Source organism: Podarcis tiliguerta (genome assembly GCF_965153285.1).
Source record: "Podarcis tiliguerta genome assembly, chromosome: 2".
Lineage (NCBI taxonomy): Eukaryota > Metazoa > Chordata > Lepidosauria > Squamata > Lacertidae > Podarcis > Podarcis tiliguerta.
In genome coordinates this window covers 74,906,667-74,932,074 of record NC_139535.1, presented here as the reverse complement: position 1 = coordinate 74,932,074, position 25,408 = coordinate 74,906,667, and the positions used below count along the sequence as shown (strand labels likewise).

Below are 25,408 nucleotides of genomic sequence, written 5' to 3'. Positions count from 1 at the left end.
TGGGTATGATGGCCTTTAGTTTACAGGTGTTTATGAAACATGCAACAAAATGATCAAGTATTTTATATTTCTTTCTTTCAGGTGGCTGCCTTGAAGTATATTCCTTCTGTTCTCCAAGATGTGGAAACAGTGTTTGATGTCAGGTTACTTAGGTGAGCTAACATTCAGAATTCAGTGTCATCTAGGTGACACTATACCTTTGGCAGGACTCTGCTAGTATTGGGTTAATTAAGTAAATTCACACTTGATGCATTGCTGCTGCAAACTCTTATTCTGGAACTGAAGTCATATCTGATTTCAGAAACAGCCTAGGTTGACATAAGCAATGTGTCTAAAAAACATAGGTTTCTCATTACCAGATATAGAATAAACAGGAAAATAACAGTTGCTCTGTTGTGACAGTTGAAAGATCTATGGCAAACACTAGCGAGTTTAACTGTTTGGAAGACCTCCATATGTTTCATCAGATTCTTTTTTTAAAATATACCATATTAATCTAATCTAATCATTTCATTTTTCTATCTTTTGCAGCCAGCTCTTATATGAATTTTATACTTGCATTCCACCAAAATCTCTACAGAATCATAAAGTGCGCTCCATGAAGAATATAGTATGCAGCAATCTCTTCAAAAAACAAGGTAAATTCAGAATGACTTGGGAATAATGATTAAAAAAACAACAGCCCTGCTATCCCATGTTGGTTTAGGTCTCTCTCCAGATATCTTAGGCACATGCTCTTTCTCCTGCACTGCTTTGGCCCCTCTGCACTTTCGTTTGGACATTTTCACCCTCATCCCTTACGTATGATTTACCATGAACTGAGATGCTTCTGAGCTCCTGTAGACTCTACCTCAAGGTCAGGTTAAAAGCTGCTCTGCCATTTTGAGTTTAAGCACCAACAATCTGGTTCCATTCTGGTTCAAGTGGAGCCCATCCCTTTCGTACACGCCTGGCTTGTTCCATAATGTTGCCCTAACATATTCAAACTTTTCCTTCTGACATAACTGTCTCATCTGCCCATTAAGACTGCCCAGCTGTGCTTGTCTAGCTGCCTTTTCATCAGGTAGTATTTCAGAGAAAGCTACATTGAAGGTCTTGGTTTTCAACCTCCTACCTAGCAACCTTAATTTTGCTTCCAGGACTGCATGACTGCATTCCACCACATCAGTGGTACCACATGTAACAAGATGTAACAAGACCACTGATTTCTTCCCTTCCACTAGGGGATATCCAGACGTTGCATGACATCTGCAGACAGGCTGCATATCCATCACAAACTTAATGATTGAATTGTTCACTGAGCCATTTCAATATGCTCTGCTATTTAAAAACAAAGGGCTTACTGATTCTTTAATTGTTGTATCCTTGAAAGCATTTGAGAAATGCTAGTGATATGCTATGGCACACATCAATTATTTGGTGGCTAACAGTTTGCGTTAGGTGTTTGAGAGATTTTTTGAATTCCAGATGTTTCTGTGCCTCTTGGGTGTTTGCAAAAAATGCTGCAGAGTATGCCTCAAAAGCACTTTATCATCTCCTGCTTCCTCTGTTCTCCTGATGCTTATAAGTTAATTATCGTAACAGTGTCTTAAGCACCCATTTGCAGGATAAAGCATGCATTACAAGATATAGGCGCAACAATGCCTAATAATTTGTGCTGGTGCAAAACACACCTCAGCAAAATGTACCCACCACCAGTATAATTCAGCTGTTGTCCATTCATTTTCACCACCTCACTTACAAATTAAACTGCCTTTCTTTATTTTTTTATAATAAAGTTTTAATAAAACTTTTCAACATACAATAAAAAAACAGAAACGAAACAAGAAATAAGAAAGAGAACAAAGAGGAAAGCAAGCAGACCCAGAGAGATAATAACAGAAAAGAGAACGAGATAAGTAAAAGTGACTTCCAACTATCTGTGAGTAATGTCCAGTTATTCCTCCCTCAAATATGGTCTGAAGCTCAACATCAAAAAAACGAAGATCATGGCCACTGGTCCCATCACCTCCTGGCAAATAGAAGGGGAGGAAATGGAAGCAGTGAGAGATTTTACTTTCTTGGGTTCCATGATCACTGCAGATGGTGACAGCAGCCACGAAATTAAGAGACGCCTGCTTCTAGGGAGGAAAGCAATGGCAAACCTAGATAGCATTCTAAAAAGTAGAGACATCACCTTGCCAACAAAGGTCCATATAGTAAAAGCTATGGTTTTCCCAGTAGTGATGTATGGAAGTGAGAGCTGGACCATAAAGAAGGCTGATCGCCGAAGAATTGACGCTTTTGAATTATGGTGCTGGAGGAGACTCTTGAGAGTCCCATGGACTGCAAGAAGGTCAAACGCATCCATTCTTAAGGAAATCAGCCCTGAGTGCTCACTGGAAGGACAGATCGTGAAGCTGAGGCTCCAATACTTTGGCCACCTCATGAGAAGAGAAGACTCACTGGAAAAGACCCTGATGTTGGGAAAGATGGAGGGCACAAGGAGAAGGGGACGACAGAGGACGAGATGGTTAGACAGTGTTCTCGAAGCTACAAACATGAATCTGACCAAACTGCGGGTGGCAGTGGAAGACAGAAGTGCCTGGCGTGCTCTGGTCCATGGGGTCACGAAGAGTCGGACACGACTGAACGACTAAACAACAACAACAACTGCTAGCTGATGTTAAATCCAGTCATCTCAGTTTCATTCCTTTTCCTTCCCATCCATGAAGTTCATAAGTAAGAATCAACCTTAATCTTCCTCTAGTCGAACACCACAACTTTACTTCCTGATTTAAAAAGACATTTCGTCCTTATTCTTTATTCCTCACGAGTTTCTTCGCTGTGTTTATATAATAAGACAATATCCATAATTAATTACAAATTATGTAGACATTAATTCACAGCCCAAACAATAGTATTGCAGGAGGCACGACCACTTTTTCTTCTGAGATGATTCCAAGTTGTACACAGAGTCCTCTTTCCATGAATTCCATCTCCTCCTCCAACGTCATAGCTCCAGCACAACTTTGTTCCGCTGCTTCCAGCACTGAGACTACTGCAGGAGGCTTAGTCACTTTTTCTTCTCGGATCATTTCAGATTGTCCTTCCAGCATCAACACTAAACTATCCTTTAGGGCTGGCAAATCATCCTTGGTATTTTCCCCCAGGAGCTGTGACTCTTCGGGAATCTGTGTGAAACCTTCCTTATTTTCTAATATGATATTATGTTCTGAAACACTTTGTATCAGAGTAAAAGATAATACAAGGTGCATCTGCTTAAATGAGTTTCAAGTGCCTTATGGCATCTTCAAGTTTTTGTGACTTAAGCTTTCATGCACCAAAGCCCAGTGTGCCATTCCGCGAAAGCTTATGCCACAATCAGTTTGTGGGTCTTTAAGGTACCACAAGACTGTTTGTTCTAATGCTGCAAGAGACTTTACATTCGCTGGACTCAATAAATGTTACTTCAAAAGGGAGTATAAAATAGTATGGTTACATGCCTCCTCTAACTAGGGAACTCTTTACTATGAAGCAGACCATTCAATAAACACAGCATGCTAGTGGTAAAAGCAGCACACCTTGAAAATGTGCAAGTTATTTGTTTTCTGGAAAAGCAAAGAAACCAACTTACTAGCTTTTCCTTTCGTGAGATTTTTGTTCGCATTGTAATTAGGATTGCCCTATCTTGAAGAGCGATAAAGAGGACAGCCTGAGCCACTGCTAGCCTGAGCTGGGGAAAGAGACGTGCTGGTGCGTGGGGCCGCTGTGCCTCTGCACCTCTTTTCCTGGCTCAGGCTGGCAGCAGCCATGATGTGCAGAGTGCCTAGAAGTCTCTCTAAACATTCCGCAGACCTTCAGCTCTTCACAAATGGACACTGTGAAAACTCTTTTCACTTTCCTTGGAGACTTAACTTCTCTAATAGCTTAATATGAGGTTGCCAGTTGGTCAGTACTCATCCATATGGATCCATTCTATTATCCCAAATTTATTTGGGAACTGTTGGTGAGAAACTTTGGCAAAAGCTTTTTGGAGCTCCAAGTATGTTAACCAAACTAACCCCAATCCACATAAGGTAATTTTTCATCAGGGTGAGGCAGAATTCCCTTTGCAGAAGCTATGTTTATGCTTTCTCACAAAGGCTTATTCTTCTACATGCATAACAAATCTAGCTTTAATTGTGTTTTCCATATCCTGCTGGAATAGCTCAGTCAGCAGGGTTGTGGGTCTAAGTCCCGCGCTGGGCAAAAGATTTCTTTTTTTTGCTGCGGGCTGGACTAGATGACCCTCATTGTCCCTTCCAACAATTAAATGATTCTTTGAAATAACACAGGACAGTAGTCAAACCGTGACCTGCAATTTTTTAGCTCTCCCTTTTAGAGGAAGAAAATCTTGGTAGCTTTCCCCCTGAATCTTCGATATCTAGAAGGCAGAAGTCCTTGCCAAAAGGAAATCCCTTGTCTAGTAGCAATAGAGAAGTGTTATTCAGAGTGTTTCTAACTCCGGTTGAGAAGTTATTTGCAAAACTGTCAGGTCCCTTTCTTCATTGTTGGTAAGAAAGGCAATCCATTTTTAATTGTGCCTAGAGGCTTTCACAATGGGCTCAAGAGCTCTTACAAAATTTAATGAGAGTAAATAAATGAACAAACTCCTTTCAGATTGTCAGGCTCTGTTTCCCACTTCAAACAACACATCCACAGAAGTCAAAATAAATAGGTTAAAACAATATTTTGCTGCCTTTGTACGTAAGAGAAAGCTAATTACTTCACAGAAATGTTAGGTGAGAATAACATTGCAGTTTGAGATTAATTTTGATTTTGTCTAACTATGATTAAGATGAGGACAGGTGCCTTTTTCTCTCCCCTGTATTTGGTCTTCATAGATAAAAAGCAGCACAATTGCAATGCACAGGTGCCCACAGTGAAGTCTTTTAGGAATTTCAGTCACTAAGAAGAAGAAGAAGAGTTTGGATTTGATATCCCGCCTTTCACTCCCTTTAAGGAGTCTCAAAGCGGCTAACATTCTCCTTTCCCTTCCTCCCCCACAACAAACACTCTGTGAGGTGAGTGGGGCTGAGAGACTTCAAGGAAATGTGACTGGCCCAAGGTCACCCAGCTGCTGCATGCGGAGGAGCGGCGACTTGAACCCGATTCCCCAGATTACAAGACTACCACTCTCAACCACTACACCACACTGGCATTGGGAGTTTTTTCATTCGGATAATAATGCTTTACACTTAAGAACTGCTGAATAAAATAACTAAAATTAATGTATTTTGATCTTTTGGAAGTCAGATCCCAAATTCTGCAGGATAGCCTTCTTTATCTTAATGGAAGTTTGTTCCAAATGACTGTGCAACTCTTTGAGAGATTTGCCAAGTGAACCTCGTTTTAGAAGACCACAGGGCTTTCCCATATGCCAAATATTTTATGAAGCTCATCATTTCCGCATCTTAAAATTGTAGTTGGGGAACTATTAAAAAATAAGCAAGTGTTGTTAATTTTAACATTTATAATTCAAGTCATGAGACCAAGCAATACCAGAACCAGCACACATTGCCTCAAAAATGGCTCAAAAGGAAGGTGACCTGGTAGGTGTAAAAAAAGCAGACACCAAAGATTCCAACAGCATTCAGCAATTACGTTTTCTTTCTATAAAATGCTAGGCCTTCACTGATGTGTTGTAGAATAACCAGCCTGCATCTAACACAGGTCTGGATAAATGTGAGTTTTGATAAGAGCAAAAGCTTAGGGTGAAGGATGTGTAGCCTTTTCCTCACATTTCGCCTTTTCCTTCCATTCTGCTTTCTTCATTTAAATCTCACCGCATTTTAAAGCTTCGGTAAGGCGAAGCATCACTTCCATTGATAAAACTATATAGATTGCCTACTGTACTACTTTCACTTAGGGCCACACTAGATTTGCTGTCTTGGCATTTAAAATATAAATAGCATTGACTGAGGGTGAGGGTTAATAATTATCCGGATCACAGCAAGCAGGAAGGTAGAAATTAACCCCTTCTACCTCTGCATTTTTTTAAAAAATGTTTTTTATTGAAAGATTTTCATGGATAACCAAGGTACATATAGTGTCTCTGTTTTCAGTTCATAGAGTCTTTTCTTTTTTAAAAAAATAATATTTATTGATTTTTCCAATAACATAACATCAACACAAAAAAAGCATATCCACAGAAAAAAAAGGAGAATATAACATAGTAAAAAAGAAAAAAATAGAAAAACCCAAAAAGAAAGAAACCCCCAACCCCCAACACAAAAATCCCAAAAAGCAAACACAAAAACACCCAAACAACACAAAGTTTCAAATTCTTCTTTTTTGACTTATTTCCTCAGCTTCCACCCACCTCCCTCTCTGTATTCCAGTTTTTAATCTAATCGGCAAATTCCATACAGCTTTTGCTGCTTTTCCACTTACAGTGGTGCCTCGCAAGACGAAAAGAATCTGTTCCGCAGGTCTTTTCGTCTTGCGTTTTTTTCGTCTTGCGAAGCAAGCCCATTGACGGAGTAGCGCTATTAGCGCTATTGGCGATTTAAGGGCTAAAAACGGCTTTTTAAGGGGTGGGGGATTAGCGGTTTTGCTGCTAAAATGCTTTTAGCAGCTTAGCGATTCAAAATAAGGGGTTTTGGAGCAAAAAGAATATTCAATTTTTTTCGTCATTTTTCGTCTTGCGAAGCAAGCCCATAGGGAAATTCGTCCTGCGAAGCGCCTCTGCAAACGGAAAACCCTTTCGTCTTGCGGGTTTTCCGTCTTGCGAGGCATTCGTCTTGCGGGGCACCACTGTATTTGCTTTTACCCCCTTTTTTAAAAAAAGAAAGATACTAAAAGAAAAAGAAAATTAACCTTAAATCTTCTAGTCTTAAACCCTGTACTTATATACCCTTATGTCCTAATGTTTCATATTCCTTATCTTAATCCCTGGAACCAAATAAATTCCTTCCATCATCTTTTCTACAGATCATTTACGTTTGGCCTGAGATACTACTATCATAGGCGTTGTGAGTTTGGGGGGTGGGGGAGAGAAGGGGATGGTGTTCTTTCCTCCTTTTGCATAGTGTATGTGTGGCGTTTTGTACTAGTATCATGTGGATAGGTTCTTTATTTATTCATTTGTTTTTGTTGGTGTGGGAGGGATTATGTTTTTGTCTTGTTGGGCTGTATATGTAATAAAGGGAAGCTACACAAGAGGGTTTGAATACCCGTGACGGGGTGAGCTCCCGTTGCTCGGTCCCTGCTCCTGCCAACCTAGCAGTTCGAAAGCACGTCAAAGTGCAAGTAGATAAATAGGTGCCGCTCTGGTGGGAAGGTAAACGGCATTTCCGTGCGCAGCTCTGGTTCGCCAGTCATGCTAGCCACATGACCCGGAAGTTGTACGCTGGCTCCCTCAGCCAATAAAGCCAGATGAGCGCCGCAACCCCAGAGTCGGTCACGATTGGACCTAATGGTCAGGGGTCCCTTTACCTTTTTACACCAGAGGGAAGGCATCCTCTTTTCTTTGTCCCCATTCTACTTTCAGTTTGTTGGTTAGCTTTTCTAATATGGCTGTTTCCCATACAGTTTGGTACCAGAGGTCCATGTTCACTCCTGACAGGTCCCTCTAGGATCTAGTTATGATGCTGCTAGGTGCTGAGAGTAGGTGAGGTAAATCTCTCCTCTGAAACTGGTAATCACATTGGGAGAATGTGCCCCATTGGCACAAATGGGGAATTTCCTATCAATGCAAATTCTGGTTGCAGAAAGGGGATTTTCCTCAGGACTACATCTGCAAATGAAAGAGTCAGCTTCACTTTCTCTGCTTTACAACAATCCTGATCATTATCACCTCCTCCAATGATGCCACCTCAGTTTTTTAAAACCTGTGAATTAAATTCAAAGTTGCCTTTAACATCACAGTGTAGTTTAACTCTTATAGAAACAGTCTTTTTCTTTGATAAGCCCCTCCATTTTCCTTTTAATACCTTTAAAACACTTCCTTTTAAAAACAATAAAATACTTGGAACAAAAATTTACCTCATATACCAGTGATTAAAGATAACATTTTTAAAAATGCACGTATGATGTCACATATATTGTCAAAATGAGAGTCATGAAATCATAGCTTCCATTTAAAAATCTATGCAAATGCAACTGTGAGAGTTTTATTAGTCAGCGCTACTCACACTTACAAAGGGAAGGTCATGGAATTGCATTTTCTGTGGCTGAAATCTGCTGTACTAAGCAGGGGCATGGAAATCTTATATCAAAGTGGCAAATATTCTTGCGATTTGAATGTTTACCGAACTTCTTATAAATAGGTGAGTTTTTTAATGATAATATTTCAAGTAGAAAAGCTGAAGCAGAAGATAGCAAGCTGATACTGGACACCTGGAGACAATAAATTTTAGCAACTTGACCTCTGCTGTAAAACTACCTCTGCTGTTGTAGGCACTGTGTCACTGAATATCAAATGCTGGGAATCACAAGTGGGGAATGTACTGTCACACTCAGACTCAGGCTTCCCACTGTGAGAACAGAATGCTGGACTAGATGTGCGACTTGCTCGGTCCAGCAGGATTCTTACGTTCTTGGGTGGATTTTCTGCCCAAGGACTAATATGAAATAATTCCCATGTTGGAACGTTTTCTTCTAGCCTTGTGGCCTGTCTATTACATTTGTATCCTGACCCTCATTCCAGGAACTCACAGCATGCATGGGAAGTTATTTCACTTTATCTCAGCATATTGTTCATATAGCAAGGTTATGCTTAAAATTCTTCAAGGAAGGCTCAAGCAGTATGTGGACTGAGAACTCCCAGAAGTGCAAGCTGGATTTAGAAGAGGCAGAGGAACCAGAGACCAAATTGCAAACATGCGCTGGATTATGGAGAAAGCTAGAGAGTTCCAGAAAGACATCTACTTCTGCTTCATTGACTATGCAAAAGCCTTTGACTGTGTCAACCACAGCAAACTATGGCAAGTTCTTAAAGAGATGGGAGTGCCTGATCACCTCATCTGTCTCCTGAGAAATCTCTATGTGGGACAAGAAGCTACAGTTAGAACTGGATATGGAACAACTGATTGGTTCAAAATTGGGAAAGGAGTACGACAAGGCTGTATTTTGTCTCCCTGCTTATTTAACTTATATGCAGAATTCATCATGCGAAAGGCTGGGCTGGATGAATCCCTAGCCGGAATTAAGATTGCTGGAAGAAATATCAACAACCTCAGATATGCAGATGACACAACCTTGATGGCAGAAAGTGAGGAGGAATTAAAAAACCTTTTATTGAGGGTGAAAGAGGAGAGCGCAAAATATGGTCTGAAGCTCAACATCAAAAAAACGAAGATCATGGCCACTGGTCCCATCACCTCCTGGCAAATAGAAGGGGAGGAAATGGAGGCAGTGAGAGATTTTACTTTCTTGGGCTCCATGATCACTGCAGATGGTGACAGCAGCCACGAAATTAAGAGACGCCTGCTTCTTGGGAGGAAAGCAATGACAAACCTAGACAGCATCTTAAAAAGTAGAGACATCACCTTGCCAACAAAGGTCCGTATAGTAAAAGCTATGGTTTTCCCAGTAGTGATGTATGGAAGTGAGAGCTGGACCATAAAGAAGGCTGATCGCCGAAGAATTGACGCTTTTGAATTATGGTGCTGGAGGAAACTCTTGAGAGTCCCATGGACTGCAAGAAGATCAAACCTATCCATTCTTAAGGAAATCAGCCCTGAGTGCTCACTGGAAGGACAGATCGTGAAGCTGAGGCTCCAATACTTTGGCCACCTCATGAGAAGAGAAGACTCACTGGAAAAGACCCTGATGTTGGGAAAGATGGAGGGCACAAGGAGAAGGGGACGACAGAGGACGAGATGGTTAGACAGTGTTCTCGAAGCTACAAACATGAATCTGACCAAACTGCGGGTGGCAGTGGAAGACAGGAGTGCCTGGCGTGCTCTGGTCCATGGGGTCACGAAGAGTCGGACACGACTGAACGACTAAACAACAACAACAACATTCTTCTGTGATTTCTTCTACTTTGAAAATAGGTGTGGGGTTTGAATATATTCAACATATATTCTTAACATGTTGAGTTGTACTAAATAGCAGCATAGCAATGCTCAACAGAGGAATCACATTACTGATACTGATATGCAACTTTCAAATAGAATGTCAACCAGATCAGTACCCAAAGTCCTTCTTTGGCTTAGCCAATTATAGGTTAAAGTTCTGGATATAAATATATTTAAGTGAAAATGAGAGCTTCAGATATTCAAATTATCCAACTCCCTGCAAAGCAAGTAAGGGAGCCTGGGGTCAGCGTTCAAGATCATCAGTGGAAGGTCTTCTGTTGTTATCCAGGTGAGGGTTACTCACCAAGAAAGAAACAGTAAGGGAACTTTTCATTGGGCATTGGCAAACATGAGCAAGGGGTAAGGATTTAACCCTCTCTTCCCACCCCCCCTTCCCTGTATTATATTACAGTGCTTTACAGTGATTGGGTGGCAGCCCAATTTCAATACATGCATTTGCTGCCTTCATGATTAGTTTGGTCTCCAGTTTTTGTATTATAGGAAAATATGATGTAAGCAAAGAGCTGAATCATTTGGTTGTATAACATCTAGCCTAGGGCTCCTGTGTGTTTAATCCAAGTACATCAGTTTTTAAATCAGAATGTAAAATATGCAGTTAAGGGCAAGTATTTTTGGAGTCTTTAAAGATAATAATTTCAAACGAGTTCAATTGCTCAGTGAATAATTATGCTAAAACGTGTTACTTATTGGTATTTTCCATAACTAATGTTTACAGATGTGACAATTACGGTAAGTCAATCATAAACTACAAGAACTAACAAAACCTCTGCCAGTAAACATTTCTGTACTGTGGAGGAAGCTTTTCTGTTTTAAAATCTGCCACTCGAGGTACAGCAAGAATACAAATGTACAAAAGATTTGTTGTGAAATGAAAACGGTATCCCTTATAACAGGCAAGTCTATAAATTCCTTCATCTTAAAATTTTACAGAATTGTACAAATATTTATACTTTTAAAAATAGGAAATCACAATGAATTCATCATTAGCAGCACATGGCAACTGGGGATGTATACACCGCAATAGCCTTAGATGCTGTTTGCTTATCAAAACTACTCCACTGAGAAACCTCTTGGGCTGCATAATTTTGTTTTGGCCTAGAAAAATGTTCCCAGCTCAAAATGCAACTAAGTAGTAGTTGCCGCTGCTTCTTAGGGTCAAAACAGATTCTATGAGGGGGATTTTTGAGTTGATCTCTCCAAGTTTTAAATTTCATTTCGAAGTGCTTCAGGTGGCTGTAGTGATGGGGATGGCAGTGGCTTCATGCAAACTTAAAAGCTTGCTTTCAATCTATCCCTGGCAATTCAATTCTGGGGAAAATATGTTATGCGCTCCCTACTGTTTCAACTGGTGAAGAGTTTGTCAGATAACCAGCCTCATATGACCAACATGCTTAACTCTAATTAATGCATGAAGTGGTTAAGACCATAAAGCTGTCTTGCCAGGCTCATCTCACCTTGTGAGGGTCTGTCAAACCTCCCCCTCCTCAACAGCTCTGTTGCCCAGTCTACCTGAGAATCTCGTCATGCAAAGGGGTCTTAGCTGGCTACTCCAAGCTCAGACCGCATGGCTGTCACAATCCACACTTGAGTTCCTATACCAAAATTTTAGGAACTTTCACCACTGTAACTTAGCCATGTTATACTGTCTGTGCATCTTTTTCTAAATGCTGTATGGAAAAGCACATGAATCTGCCTTTGGAGAGCTTGTAAATAATAAACCATTTTTACTTACTAAACATGTGGCCTTTTTCTATGCTAGGGGAGGAAGGGACTATTTTGGAACCCACAATGGCATATTTTAAAGGTCTAGCAGTCTATTTTTCTACACTTTGCTGCATATTTTCTTATTTTAAATCTCTGCTGGGGTTCTCTCACCAAAAAGTACCTGCCCCAAACCTGGATCTTGGCATCCAGCGAATTCTCCTTGTATACCTATTTTTATCCTTGCCACCAGCAGTTTCAGGGGCACAGCAATTACCCGGGGTTGGTTTACTTTGGGAGGTCCTTTGTGTACTGTGACTGCTCTTCATAGAAGCATGCTTCCTAACTTAAATCTGAAAGGGGAAAAAACCTAAATAACTGATACTGAGGCTGTACAATATATAGCATAGATGAGAATTTATGCATATCTTATTATGCAAGCAATAATGTACAGTATTCAAAACAGTTAACCACCAGTATAGGTGAAAACAGTACTGGTTATCACGTGTGTGTGTGTAGGGGAGGGAGTGAATTAAGATTCAATTATGTCTGCTATTGTTAAAGAAATCTGAAGTGGAATGAATATAAATAGCTATATAAATTTCTATTATCTCTAATAAAATGCCTGCATAGCTAAATTAAAGGCTAGAACGATCATGATTACATTATTTTAATAATAAAGATTAACATGGTAAGTTGGCTATTAGTTAATTCATGAACATTATTAATGGAAAATGTATATTAATTGGGTCTACAGTGCTGCATAAATAACAGGCAACCCATCTTGCATAGTTAGCATATTTTCTCCTACTTTATGACATTTACCACATAGCCCAATTTTCTCTTAGGCAGAACAGCCAAAGTTGTTATTATATATTAAAAACAGTGACAAGTACAAATTATTTTTTTCTATTATATGTGTGGGTACTGCATTGTTTTACTGTTAAAGGAAACTTTTAATGCTAGTATGGAAATGGCTGCTTGAAACTATTTGTGTATAGAATGTGTTAGGAGAAAAAACAAGCAGTTCAACTATTACGGTTCCTGCTATTGTTTTCCACTCAGAAAGAGTGAGGAAAAAAATGCTGTCTTGGTAGAATTGATTGGAGTCAAATGTAATACAGTGGTACCTCGGGGTACAAACGCTTCAGGTTACAAATGCTTCAGGTTACAGACTCCACTAACCTGGAAGTAGTACCTCGGGTTAAGAACTTTGCCTCAGGATGAGAACAGAAATCCTGTGGTGGCAGTGGGAGGCCCCATTAGCTAAAGTGGTACCTCAGGTTAAGAACAGTTTCAGGTTAAGAACGGACCAGGTTAAGTCCTTAACCAGAGGTACCACTGTATAAGTATAAGAATGCGCTTATGGTTTCAGGACAGTATATACCATGGGAAAGACCTATCTGATGCTCCGCCTAAGTGGTTGCCTCATTCAGACCATGTGAATGAAGCAATGTGGGATCCATGCATGGAAAAACAGCCCCCAGCTATGGGTACATCTCAAGAGGACCTAATTGTCAGGTCTTCCTGACTCATTCTATTGTCTATGCAGTTGCTCATCATCTTGGAGTGTAGGTATTATAAATACCCTGTATGCATTAATTTGTACCCCCTGTTTCAGTCCTTGCCTTCACTCAGCTTTTTAAGTTCAATAATAATGCAAGCTTTTAATACCCTGTTTGTGTAATTGCACCCAATTCATCTTATCTTACCTCCCTTGAATAAAGAGTTACAAGCTTTAAAAGATAAGAGCTGAGGACTTGGGCAGCTGCCAAAAAACTTCTATTTATTGGGTCACAGAACAAATGCACCTTACCCCGGCCATAAATATATTCTTCCCCAGAGATGTTCTGACTAAGCACTGTAAATGTTATTTTCATATATTTTGCAGCCACAAGAGTGTAACTTCATAATAAATTCTGAAAAGATGTATTTTTTTAATATATATATATACTCCATAGATATATCAATTCACCCAAACAAGCTGAAGTTATACACTAGGGATGTCAAGCTAAAGTATATTTAAAATTAAAATTTGCGTAAAAAGTAAGGCTTCAGGTTATGTACTAAATTGTGCTAGCTAAGTATACCTCAATTATTAATGACAGTGGCTGGGATTTACAACAAATAGAAAGGATTGCTTTTAAGAAGCTTAAAAACAGTCACCACTCCATCTGGGCCAGGGATTACCATTACCCAAACTTTATCAGCTCTTCCACATTTGATCCAAATAAATGGCAAGATTCCCCCTCCCAAATTCTGCCAAATCCCCTTCTGTTGTACCTCCATGCGCCGCTGCCCCAATATTCCATTTTGGAAGTACCCCTCAACCCCCCAAAACAGATTTTGAGGGGCTGCGGGGGGGGGGATTGCAGACATTCAGTCTGACTTCTCCCTCCTTCAGTAATGTGTGCTGAGGAAAACTGGATGTTATTACAGCTAATAGTATAGCCAAAGCAATTTCAAACAGTAAGCAAGAGAGTAAATAAATATTTTCACAGGGAAAGAACATGGTTTTGTGTAAATAGGTATGCATCAACCACAAGATTCACTTTGGACTTCAGTTTGGTGCTTCATAACAACCTGATTTGGTCAGACATAGGCAGTCTAATTCTTCTGCCCCAATCACTGTAGACACAGCTATAATCCCCTGCTTTTTATAGAAATGGATGAAATTTGCAGGCACCACAATCCTTCCAAAATGAGTAAAGCCTTCTGTATACCTCTAAAATATGGTATCTCCCATACAAAGGTCTTGTTTAGCTGGGGCAAAATTTGATTAATGTGAAGGCATTGCTACTCCTTCTGAGTGCATAAGTTCTCTCAAATTTCATAAGGGTAGTTGCAGGTTTTCCTGCAAAGGCAGCAATTAGTTTTAGGATCTGCTCCATTCCTCTTCCTTCCCTATTGAGAATTTTCAAGAAATGACTCTCACTTTATTCCTTCTGGCAGAAGTGAGTATAATCTCAGGCTGGATAAAGGTTTCCAAATTTATAAACAAACAGGTATAGGGGATTTTGTGCTAGAAACCGAGAAAATCCGATTTTTATTTTGAAGCAGAATTTGATGAAATTGCTGGGAAAGCAACCCTATTCCTGGCTATGAATCCTTCAAAATGTCTGAAGCAAAGCTGCTGTGATAAGAGAGCAGCTGTGGCAGTTTTGGGTGGGAATCACTTAATCTCCTTTAGTGTTTTGTGGACAATTGCTCTGAAAATTGCAAACATAAAAGAGGTGCCACTGGGTAAGAAACCTGTTAAATCACAAACAAATAGGTTCAGCGCGATTGTGCCAGGTACCTTTAAAGTTGGCTTTGGGGTGGAAAGAACCAAATGATTCACTTTCCAAGAAAAAATCATTTCCTCTGATACAAATTTGATCTGCCAGTTGCAGTGGAGATCTTGACATGTTTCCACTTCACACCTTCCTTGATCTCAGAGGCATAAGTTTTGTTCTTGAAAAGCTGCTTCCTTCACCAAAGCACTGGGATTGGAAAATGTGGGTAAAATAATTTTCTCCCCTTTCAGCCAATGTTTGTCTGCATTATTGTCAATGCTTCAGGAGTCCTTCCTTTGACTTGTGATGCCTCATAAAGATCCCCTTTCACCTGTGACAATCAACCCCAATACTACTGAGGCATCTCACCACCTTGGGACTTGTTAGATTCAGATGCACAAACCGTACTAAACAATACTATGTCAGGTATAACTAGGGATCGTGTCAGAATTGGCCAGTTAATATTCTAACATAAAACCACTTTTAATTGGGGGATTTGCTACTGTGAGAAGCAAGGCATGAATACTAAAAAATTTTGGGAATGTTATTAAGCAGTGAAAAGGGTTTGGAGGAAAGACTTCTCTTTTCTTCCACCACCATCACCCAGCTTTTCACACCATTTTATATTCTTCATGTGTCATATTTCTTCTTTACCATAAAATAAGCTGCTGGAGAAAATGTGTGTTTTCTTTCTGGTGCCGAAGGTGGCATTTTTGGGGGATGTTGGGAGTGAAATTTTGGTAGGAAGAGTAGGGTTACAGATGGCCATTCTTGAGTTTCGATGATGCATGTTTATGTTTCATGAACAGTTGTATCTCTGGCTTAGATGCTGAGTATCTGTTACATTGTTTCTCTCCTTTTCCCCAAATATCTGAAGTAGTGTGCATATGCACAATTCATGAGTAGGAGGCACTCTTGCTTTTCCAAGGATGTTCTAGGAACAATCTTGAATGTAAATGTTGTGGGCAGAACTTAGCTCAGCTTCATAGATAATGTGGGGTTTTTTTGGTTGTTTGTTTTTTTGCCAAATTGGTCTTCTGCATAGTTTTCCATGCCATTTGGATTTATTTGCTCTGATTTGCTGTCAAACGTATGCAAGCTTCACATTTTCAATGTATATTTTGCTGCCTTTCTAGCTCTTGGTCAGCTTTTCACTTTCTCTCTCTTTTCTTAATGCAACAAGAAAATAATAATAATAATAATAATAATAATAATAATGGGAAGTTGGCATTGCAGGAAGACATTTATTACCACAAAGCATACACGTGTACTCTATTCAGAATGATTGGTTCATTCACCAGCCAGATCTTCATGAAGTGTAGAATGTGGTATTACTCTTTGCTGAACTGCCTTTAGTTACTTAGACATTCATTCTGTAGATCCTAATTGCTTTCTTCATGTTTACATTGGTAAGATGAAAGGGGATAGAAGCCAGAAGGCTCTACATGGGAAGTGATTGGAATTAAGCATAGTTGTGGGAGGGGGAGCTGCATTGTATGCTTTCTGGGAAGAAAAACATGAAAATTTCTGTGATAATCTTAAGTAGCAAATTATTACTTTCAGAATGTAGAGATATCCTGCTTCCTGTCATTACCAAAGAACTGAAGGAATTACTGGATCCAAGGGAAGAGGCACAAAACCAAGAGAAGAAGTATTGTGTTGAATTACTCAACAGCATCCTGGAGGTTCTCAGCTGTCAAGATCCAGTGAGTATTGATGATTAGAATGATTATGTGGCTGATTCCAGGAGGTTGTAAGACGGTGCTGATTAAGTTGTAAAATATTGATGCTGATGACTCTCATTTAAATTCTAAATATAACAGGGCCCTGACAGATTGAAAGAGTTCTCTTAGTTTTCAGTACGACACTGGAAACAGAGTTATAATTTTTCCCTCTTGGTTTTCAGGATCATTTGCCTTGACACATCATCAATCCTGAATCAGCTTTATTTTATTAAAGCCAAAGGAGTCATGCCGTTTTGTACACATTGTATCATTGACACTAGACACATGAACCGTGGAGTTTGGGAATATGTTGCTGGCTCACTCTTTCCTTGATACAGTGGTACCTCGGGTTAAGTACTTAATTCGTTCCGGAGGTCTGTACTTAACCTGAAACTGTTCTTAACCTGAAGCACCACTTTAGCTAATGGGGCCTCCTGCTGCCGCCATGCCGCCGGAGCACGATTTCTGTTCTCAACCTGAAGTGAAGTTCTTAATCTGAGGTACTATTTCTGGGTTAGCGGAGTCTGTAACCTGAAGAGTATGTAACCTGAAGCATATGTAACCTGTGGTACCAATGTACTGTGTTTCAGGCCATCCAAGTTGCCCCAAACCATTTATTTCATTGTTTATAAAAACGCATAAACCATGCGTTTGTGTGTGTGTGTGTGTGTGTTGTACATAAAATAAATTAAAATAACTGTCAATAATACAAAGATTAAAATCAGCATTTAAAAAAATACCAATACCAATTTTTATTATTTATAAAACTAAATAAAAAACAAGTATACATAACTAAATACCTGGGCTTATGGAATTTTTAAAAAGGATGTTTCTGATATTCATAACATAGCTATGTCTGCATTGAATCACTGATAGTGCTGTATGAAAAAATCCAAGTGAATAAATGAACAAGTCATTTTTATGCCTTTTCTGCTTCTAATAAATATACAAAACTGTTCTGCAACACTAAAGGAACAGTTACTTTTTAAGGGTGAGTTATATTAGTATGCGTTGAAAGGCAGTGGCCAGAACCTTGTTTCATAAGCCATATTGCCATCATCACATGTGCTTATTTAATATTAGCTGCTGTACAAGCTTGCTTTCCACATTCTGCATATGTGATCCATGTGCACGTATGCAACAAATTTCTACAATGGGAGAGTTCTAAAAGGTATGTATAAAAATGTGTCATCTTGTGCATGGTCACAAGCAGAAATCTGTATTTGACTTAAGGAGTTGAGTTATATTCGATTTTTCAATGTCTGTCTTAGTTATCATTTAATTAATGCACCTTCACTAATCTGCATTTAAAAAAATCATATTAGTAATGAAAGTTCTTACACTAGTCTGGGTGCTGAACTCTGAAATTTCACTTGTGAATATGACAGGTTTTCCTGACAAGCTGACTTGGTTTCCCAATGCCATACACTGCTGCTGCTACCTTGCCACTCTCCCCTCTGTTACTGGCAGTCATCAGAAAAGCCGCTCTGCCTGCCACTACTGCATTTCTAATATACACTTAATTTGTGTTTTTAGGTACAAAGATATTTGCCACTTCTTTTGAGATTATCCCAGTTTCTTCCCATTTCTTCCCAATTAGAATGTCTTAAAGTGGAAACTGGATGAATTTTGGGCCACCTCAGGGGCCTCAGTATAATTTGTATCACTGGTTCTTGAAGTGACACTGAATAGTCACTTAGGTTGTGCTGTTTGAAATATGTGGAGGGTGGCTTCATAGCTGAATTTCCTTTATTTTATCCATTTTAGTTAGGCAGTATTGCTTGCTAGGGAGAGTCTGAGATACTGTAGAAGTACTAGCCTCTTGAGTTTTCATTGTGACAATGCTAATATGCAAGAAGTTTAATAGAATAGTTATTATTCTATCAGAAATGTACTTTATTTGACCTGAATTTTCAAGGAGAAAAAGCTTTGGGTTAGATGACCCCGTTTTGCTGAGATCATACAGGGCTCAAGAATGATAGTCATAGCCTTAGTGGCAGGTTCTTTTCTCTTTCTCAGTTCTGTGGTTTTAAAGTATTCTTTCCATTTCACAAGTGGTTTGTAGAGATGGCCAGGCTTAGAAAATTGGTATCATTTGTTCCTTAGGATGCACTTCGACAGTCTACCTTTCACTTTCCTTGGCAGCGAAATTCTTTCTTTTGAAAAATGGAAAGATCATTGGATGAATTGTTGTAAAGTTAATGCATCTCTCAGCAGGACATTGAGACTTCCTCTCTGTGCACTGTGTACTCACTAGAAGGAAATCTTTAGGTCTGGACAGCCTGCATACCTGAGGAAGGTGTTCATCATAGGCTTCCAGGAGCAACTGGCTTAAAAGAGGCTTCTGCTTACGGGGTCCTGCTTGCACAATGGAATTTCCCCTGTGCTGTCCTCCCTCCTGCATCCCACACTGCCTCTCTGCCACATAATTTCAAGAGGCCTGGGGACCCTCTAGAGCAGCCTTTCTCAACCTGTGGGTCCCCAGATGTTGTTGAACTACAACTCCCATCACCCCTAGCTAGCAAGGCCAGAGCTCAGGGATGATGGGAGTTGTAGTACAACATCTGGGGACCCACAGGTTGAGAACCGCTGCTCTAGAGTAAATTGGAGGGGGTAGGCATAAAGATCCGCACGTGTGCTAACTGTTGCTGAAGTGCTTTAAGTTAGAGATCAAGAATCAAATTTAATTGTTTTTTTGCTGTAATTATTTACTGGTGTTTGGTATTTTGCTGGATGTTTTGTTTTTAAGTTTCATGGCTTGTTCTGTTGGTGATAATTGTGGTTTTATTATTGTAGATTATTGTAGTGTTAATATTTTGGCTTTCATATATTTTGCTGGAAGCTCCCTTGGCTGGGCATAACCCTTAAATTTAGCCTATGAGTAGTTTAAACAAATAAATATCTTAGTGAAGCACATAAGGGCCTATTGAGTTGACTTAGGAGGCATATCCTTGAACTTTCTGATCCTGTACTTGATGACAGTGGAAGACATAATTATTAAGTACAGAAGGAGAATGTGCTCAATGGAAGGAAAGGGGACCTTCAATAGGACTAAGAAGTTTTAGCAAAGTAACATTCACTTTCTCAAACATTTAGTTTCAAATGTACTTTAAAAATTAAATGTTAACATAATGCAGTGTCTTCCTTTCCCCATGTTTTAACATACCTGAAGGTTAGTGCAATTAAACTAAATTGGAAGCATATGGCAAATGTTTAAAATCCAGCTTAGGAACATGATGGATGAGGCGCTCTGTAGATGCTCACAGCCACTACTAAGGAGAGAGAGAAATCTGTTAATAACCTCATCCTATGGATGTTTACTCATATGTCCCACTGAGTTCCAAGACATTAACTCCCAAGTAAGTGAGCATGGAATTGTAGCCTAAAACTTTCACTTTAGGGCATTGCAGTGAAGCCAAATGATGCCCCACCTTGGGAACAACAATACAAATGTTTAACTTTACATGAGCTTGTTACATTCCCTCCACCCTCCAGCAATTTCTGCGATTGGTTTGATTACTCAGGTTTGTAAATGAAACTGTTACAATAGGAGCAAGACCATAACTCTGTATGTGAAGGGTGTGGTTGCAATGCCCCCTTGACATTTAAAGTATAGTTGTTTAAGATAATTATAGAGTAAACATAGTATAGATATTATAATGAGCTTTCATGTTTTGTCTCTTATCTATTACTGTATAGCTATTATATAGCTTTTACCACTCAGGACTTAGGAGCCAATGATACATTTTCTCTTTTCCATGCTTGACAATACTAGTTTGTGATACTGCCAAGTTGACTAGTACTGTTTGACAAAGTTGTGCTTTCAATGTGAAAAGGCCATATTAAAGCAGAAAAATGAAAAAAAACACATCTTATTCTTCTCCCCCCCCCACCTTTCTAAAAGTAATATTTAGCTGTTGCCCTCAGTTGTTTTGAAAAGATGCTGTCTCCTTCAAGATGAGCTACTTGCTGTTACAGATTGCATGTATGAAATCTCAAAGGTTATCCCCTAAACACTGTTTTATAATTAAATTGACTGTATGTTGGGATCTCAGGTGCAAGAGTGACCTTAAATTCCTGGCAGGCTGCAGATGCAGGGTGTATTATTGCACAAACAGCAAAAAGCAAATGCACCATAATAAAGCAGATGTGCCTGCTTTTTGAACCATGCTTGTCACATCTGAAAAGTGAACTTGTGCATTTCTTCTACTGCTAAATGCTTGAGTCCCCTTTTCAAACCTGATAACTTGAAGTGCAAACTGAAGCCAAATGTGCATTTGCATTTTTAATTATTATTATTATTAATAATAATAATAATAATAATGTAATTATTAATAATTTTGTGTATTCATGAGTATTATACAAAATGGGTCCCTGCCATTACATAGAACTATCAGACAGAATAGCTGTAGATCAGGGGGTAATGAATTTATAGCCCTTGGACCAGAAGTGGCCTATGGTTTCCCTGGCCCTATGCAGTAAATAAGCTTTTAAAAGATGTCATTGATGCTAATCTGAGGTATTTCTTAAAGCCTCATTGCTGTGGTGGTGGTTTTCAGGGGTGTAAAGCTGGGGAGAGGAAGTTTAACTTGTCCTTTCCTACCTGTACCTCCCTACCCATGTATTATGACACTTCTCCCCCCGCACTCCTCAAATCACTGACATTAGGGAAAATCCCAGAAAAGCTTCTGTTGACACCAATGGAAGATTTTTAAAAAAACAGGAAAAGGCCCAATAAGTGAAGTGAGTGTGAGGTAGAAAGCGAGACTCTGCCCACTTTTACTGTGTCAACATTTGGTTCTGGTGCTGCCCTCTATAGCCATGTGGCCTCTGAAGGTTTTCCATGAAGTGCACGGGCTGACCAAGATCCCCCATCCTTGTGGTAGTTGTTGGAGGGAGGGGCCAAATGGCCATTGGTCCCACCCAGCTAGGAGAGTGGAAGGAACCTCAATGTCTTGCTTCTCCCTTTGATAGCAGCCATATGGAATCGTTAGTGACAAACAGTTATTCCTCAGAACTGAGCCACCAGAACCCCCAAATGTTGCTGAACCTACAGCTCTCACCATCCTTGGCCATTGGCCATGCTTGCTGGGGCTGATGGGAGTTGTAGTTCAGCAACATCTGGAGGGCCAAAGGTTCCCCAGCCCTACAACAGAAGGTCCTTTGATATTTAAACTCTTCCTCAGAGCAAACCAGGTACAATGGGTGTTGAAATGGGTGAACACACACAGAGATAGTTCTGGGAAAGGGAATCAAGTGGCAATTGGCCCCAGGCAAGGCAATTAATATTTGACAGATCTTCTAAAGTGCAAAGTGACGTGGATACCTTAACACAAGGTTCTATTGGGGTTTACTATGCAAACAGAGATCTGATTAATTATGGACTGCAACATTTACTTGAAGGTTAGTGGAAGTTTTGTTCACATGTCATCAAAATTGCCCATTAATTTTTCTCTTTCTTAATGGGACGCCACTTAGTCATGGGAGCTCTGAATATGTAGTAGAGCTGATACAGTATATCACTCATAGTAGGTGAATCGTCTCCTGGACTTGAATACCATTTAATCATGCGCTAAAATAGGGTGAATAAACTCTAGCTCTCCAGATGTTCCCCGACTCCAGTTTACATCAGTCCTAACCAGCATCCTGGGGATTATACTCCTGCATTATTTGGAGGACCACAAGTTAGCGACCCCAATTTTAAATACACACATACCTGTATAGTCTCTGAGACTCTGCATACATGGCAAGTAGTTTTTCAATTAATTTGCCTCTATACATATCTCTCTGAAAGGAAAAGAGGCTGATCAGTACATACTATTTTCTGTTTTATCAAGTACTGAGTAGTGTTTCACTATTTTATCTCTTTCTCCTTTCCAGAAGTGAAAGGCTGAGCCTGATTTATGTATTATTATAATTATTATTGTTTAAAAAGCAGGGCTATAAGTAACTTCAATCTGGGCCCCTTTTAACAAAATGTAAGCTTCAAGCTAATTATTCAACATCTACGATGAGGTGTTCTTTGGGGAGAGTAAAGTATCCAATTAGAGAACTCTTAGGAGAACTTGGACCTACAGTTACTTGTAACATTTATCAAGGCAGAGGGAATGAAGGGGAGGAGAGGAATGAGATAGCCTCTTAGGAAAACTCTGTCAGATCACAGCAGCAGTGTATGACAGGCCCTCTGAAAATGCCAAACCTGCCAGAAGGAACTGGGAAATCTGCCAAACAACCAGATGCTGCTTTTGGAAAGAACCCTACCCCACTGTGGCATCTGGCACAGTAATTGCTGATCAAAGAAAGAGGATGAGGGTTAGTAGGCTGGCTAGGGAAATAAAAGTAGGTGCAAGAGTAAGGCTGGTATCTGTTAAGTTTTAACAACTTCAAGAAAAGTGGGAATGCCAGTAGCATCCCATGTTTATTCTTAATTAGACCAGGCAAAGCATTTGTTCAATATTTTAAGCTGCTGAGTCGCACTTAAGGAATAGTCTATATTTTGATTTGGTAAAGGCTGTGCTTAAAGACAGCATGGAAGATTTATGAACACAGAGGGTTTAATGGATGTGTCTGTAGGTGTATTGCTGCAAATTAAGTTAGAAGCTGTTACAGGAGTTAGCAATTAACCAGTCTTGTCACAAACCATCATGGGCATTCATTTCATCAGATATCAGTGAAGCAAAGAAGGGCAGTATAAATCATGGGTAGCCTGCTCTGGTGCCCTTCAGATGCTTTTTGGGCCACAGATCCCAGCACTGGCCTTGCTGGTTGGGACTGATGGGAGTTGCAAAACTAACCTCCAGAGGGCACCTCATTGGCTTTGCCAGGGATAAATACATAAATAGGTTTGAAATAAATTGGAGAATAAGTCAAATGAAGTCAAGTTTTGATGTTTTTCCCCAAATATTGGGAGCATACCTCCCTGCTGTACTGCAGCAAAAAGCGAATGCATCCAGTTGGGGAGAGCCTATACTTATTTGAAGGTAAAAAATGTTTGATGTATTATAGTATTTTAATATTTTTTTGGAAGCCGCCCAGAGTGGCTGGGGAAGCCCAGCCAGATGGGCGGGGACCCTCATTTGTTGGCCCACCTGGGTGGTACCCAACTAACTCGCTCAATCAATGCATTGATACTGCTTGCATAATGGAACTCCTCCCTTTTCTCTCTGCATCCACCCTACAATCTCCCCAGATGTGCTCTGGTGGGTTGGGGGAACTTCTAGAACAGGTTGGGGGGACATGGGGGGAGGAAAGTGGAGAAAGTTCCATTGCACAAGCAGAGATTCTTATACTGATTGATTGAGTTAGTAGGATACCACCTATTGAAACTGGCCCTGAGTGTAACATGCCCGAGTAAGCAGCAAGAAAGGAGTACAATAAGTGAAAACTCTAAGAAGAATAAACATGCAATATTTGCATGAATTTCTTTCCAAATGCTGCCTCAAAAGTGCAATAAGAGAGAATACACAATTCATCTTTGCTTTCCCTGCTAGCTTCTTATTTAGAACATTTGAAGCAATTCCAAGCCAGATGAGAATGAAAGGTAACTGGATACAGCCAGCACAGGCTGTATGAATTCAATCTGTAACAGAGCAATAGGAAGCAATTGATGGAAGACGAAACAGGAATACAATGCATGCAAGAGAATCAGAAGTTCAGTGATGCAGTCACTGATATTTCCCCCCAGTTCTGCATTCTTTAGTTCCTCCTCCTGCACTCTAGAATGTTTTACATTTGTCATATTGTAACTTTTGTAAAGGTTGGAAAAATGTAAAAACTATAAATATTATTTGGCTTTGATATAGATGGAATGTCCCTGAACATAGAGGTGCACTTCTGCTAGACTTGAAGTCAACTCTTGAAGCCAAAAATTACTTGTACTCTGATGTAATGCCCAACGTGAAGACTAACATCTTACTCACAGTGAGATCTGTGAGTCCCAATTTGGGTATGATATCAGAAGAAAATATTTGGAAATTTGAGCAATGGGCATTTCTGCCAGTCCCACATCTAGGAACATGTGAATCACTCCTCATATTGTCAAGCATACATGCATGTTGTAACTGGAGGAGTGTAGGACTGGGGAACCTGCAGAATTTTTAAATGCTAATAAATTGGGAGAAACTATTTTGCATTTGCACAGTAATATAAGCAAGTGTTATCCCAGGAAGCTGTGATTTCCCCTATGGAAACTTCAATAGGTCAGATCCCCCCTTTTTTTCTGGTGATGTACCTAAACTGTTAATGTTAAAATTATGGTCAAAATATTGATCATGAGGCACAATTTGAACAAAATACGCATATGTATAGTTACACAACTGTGAATATATAAAACACTAGCATTGTACTCATATTCTGAGATATGATAAACTATATCCTCATTGACTAACAGAACAAAATGTTATGCCAGCATGGTGGATCTATGCCAGCATAGTGATGGGATTGCATTGGCAGTATACTGTGCCAGCATAAACCTTACCCTATGGGGACACTGCCAAAACCATGGGGAAAATTAGTGGAATTTGGAGCACAGCATAATTGGAATCCTATGCTCATGCCCAAGTTGCTCTAACTCCCAATGTCATTGCAACATTATACTAGCAAAAGAGGTGGCATATGAAAAATACATTCCCTTTAGAGTTAA

At 39.7% G+C, this 25,408-nt stretch overlaps 1 protein-coding gene across 6 annotated transcripts in view; it reads left to right on the top strand.

Moving 5' to 3' along the window:
• DOCK2 (dedicator of cytokinesis 2) overlaps positions 1-25,408 on the top strand; it is a 245,877-nt gene that overhangs the window by 55,845 nt on the left and 164,624 nt on the right. For all 6 annotated transcript variants that reach the window (XM_083430680.1, XM_083430685.1, XM_083430683.1 and 3 more), the window contains 3 exons: positions 82-152; positions 532-638; positions 16,607-16,749. In XM_083430680.1, the coding sequence (XP_083286806.1) occupies positions 82-152; positions 532-638; positions 16,607-16,749 (321 nt within the window). The remainder of the gene's footprint in view (positions 1-81; positions 153-531; positions 639-16,606; positions 16,750-25,408) is intronic.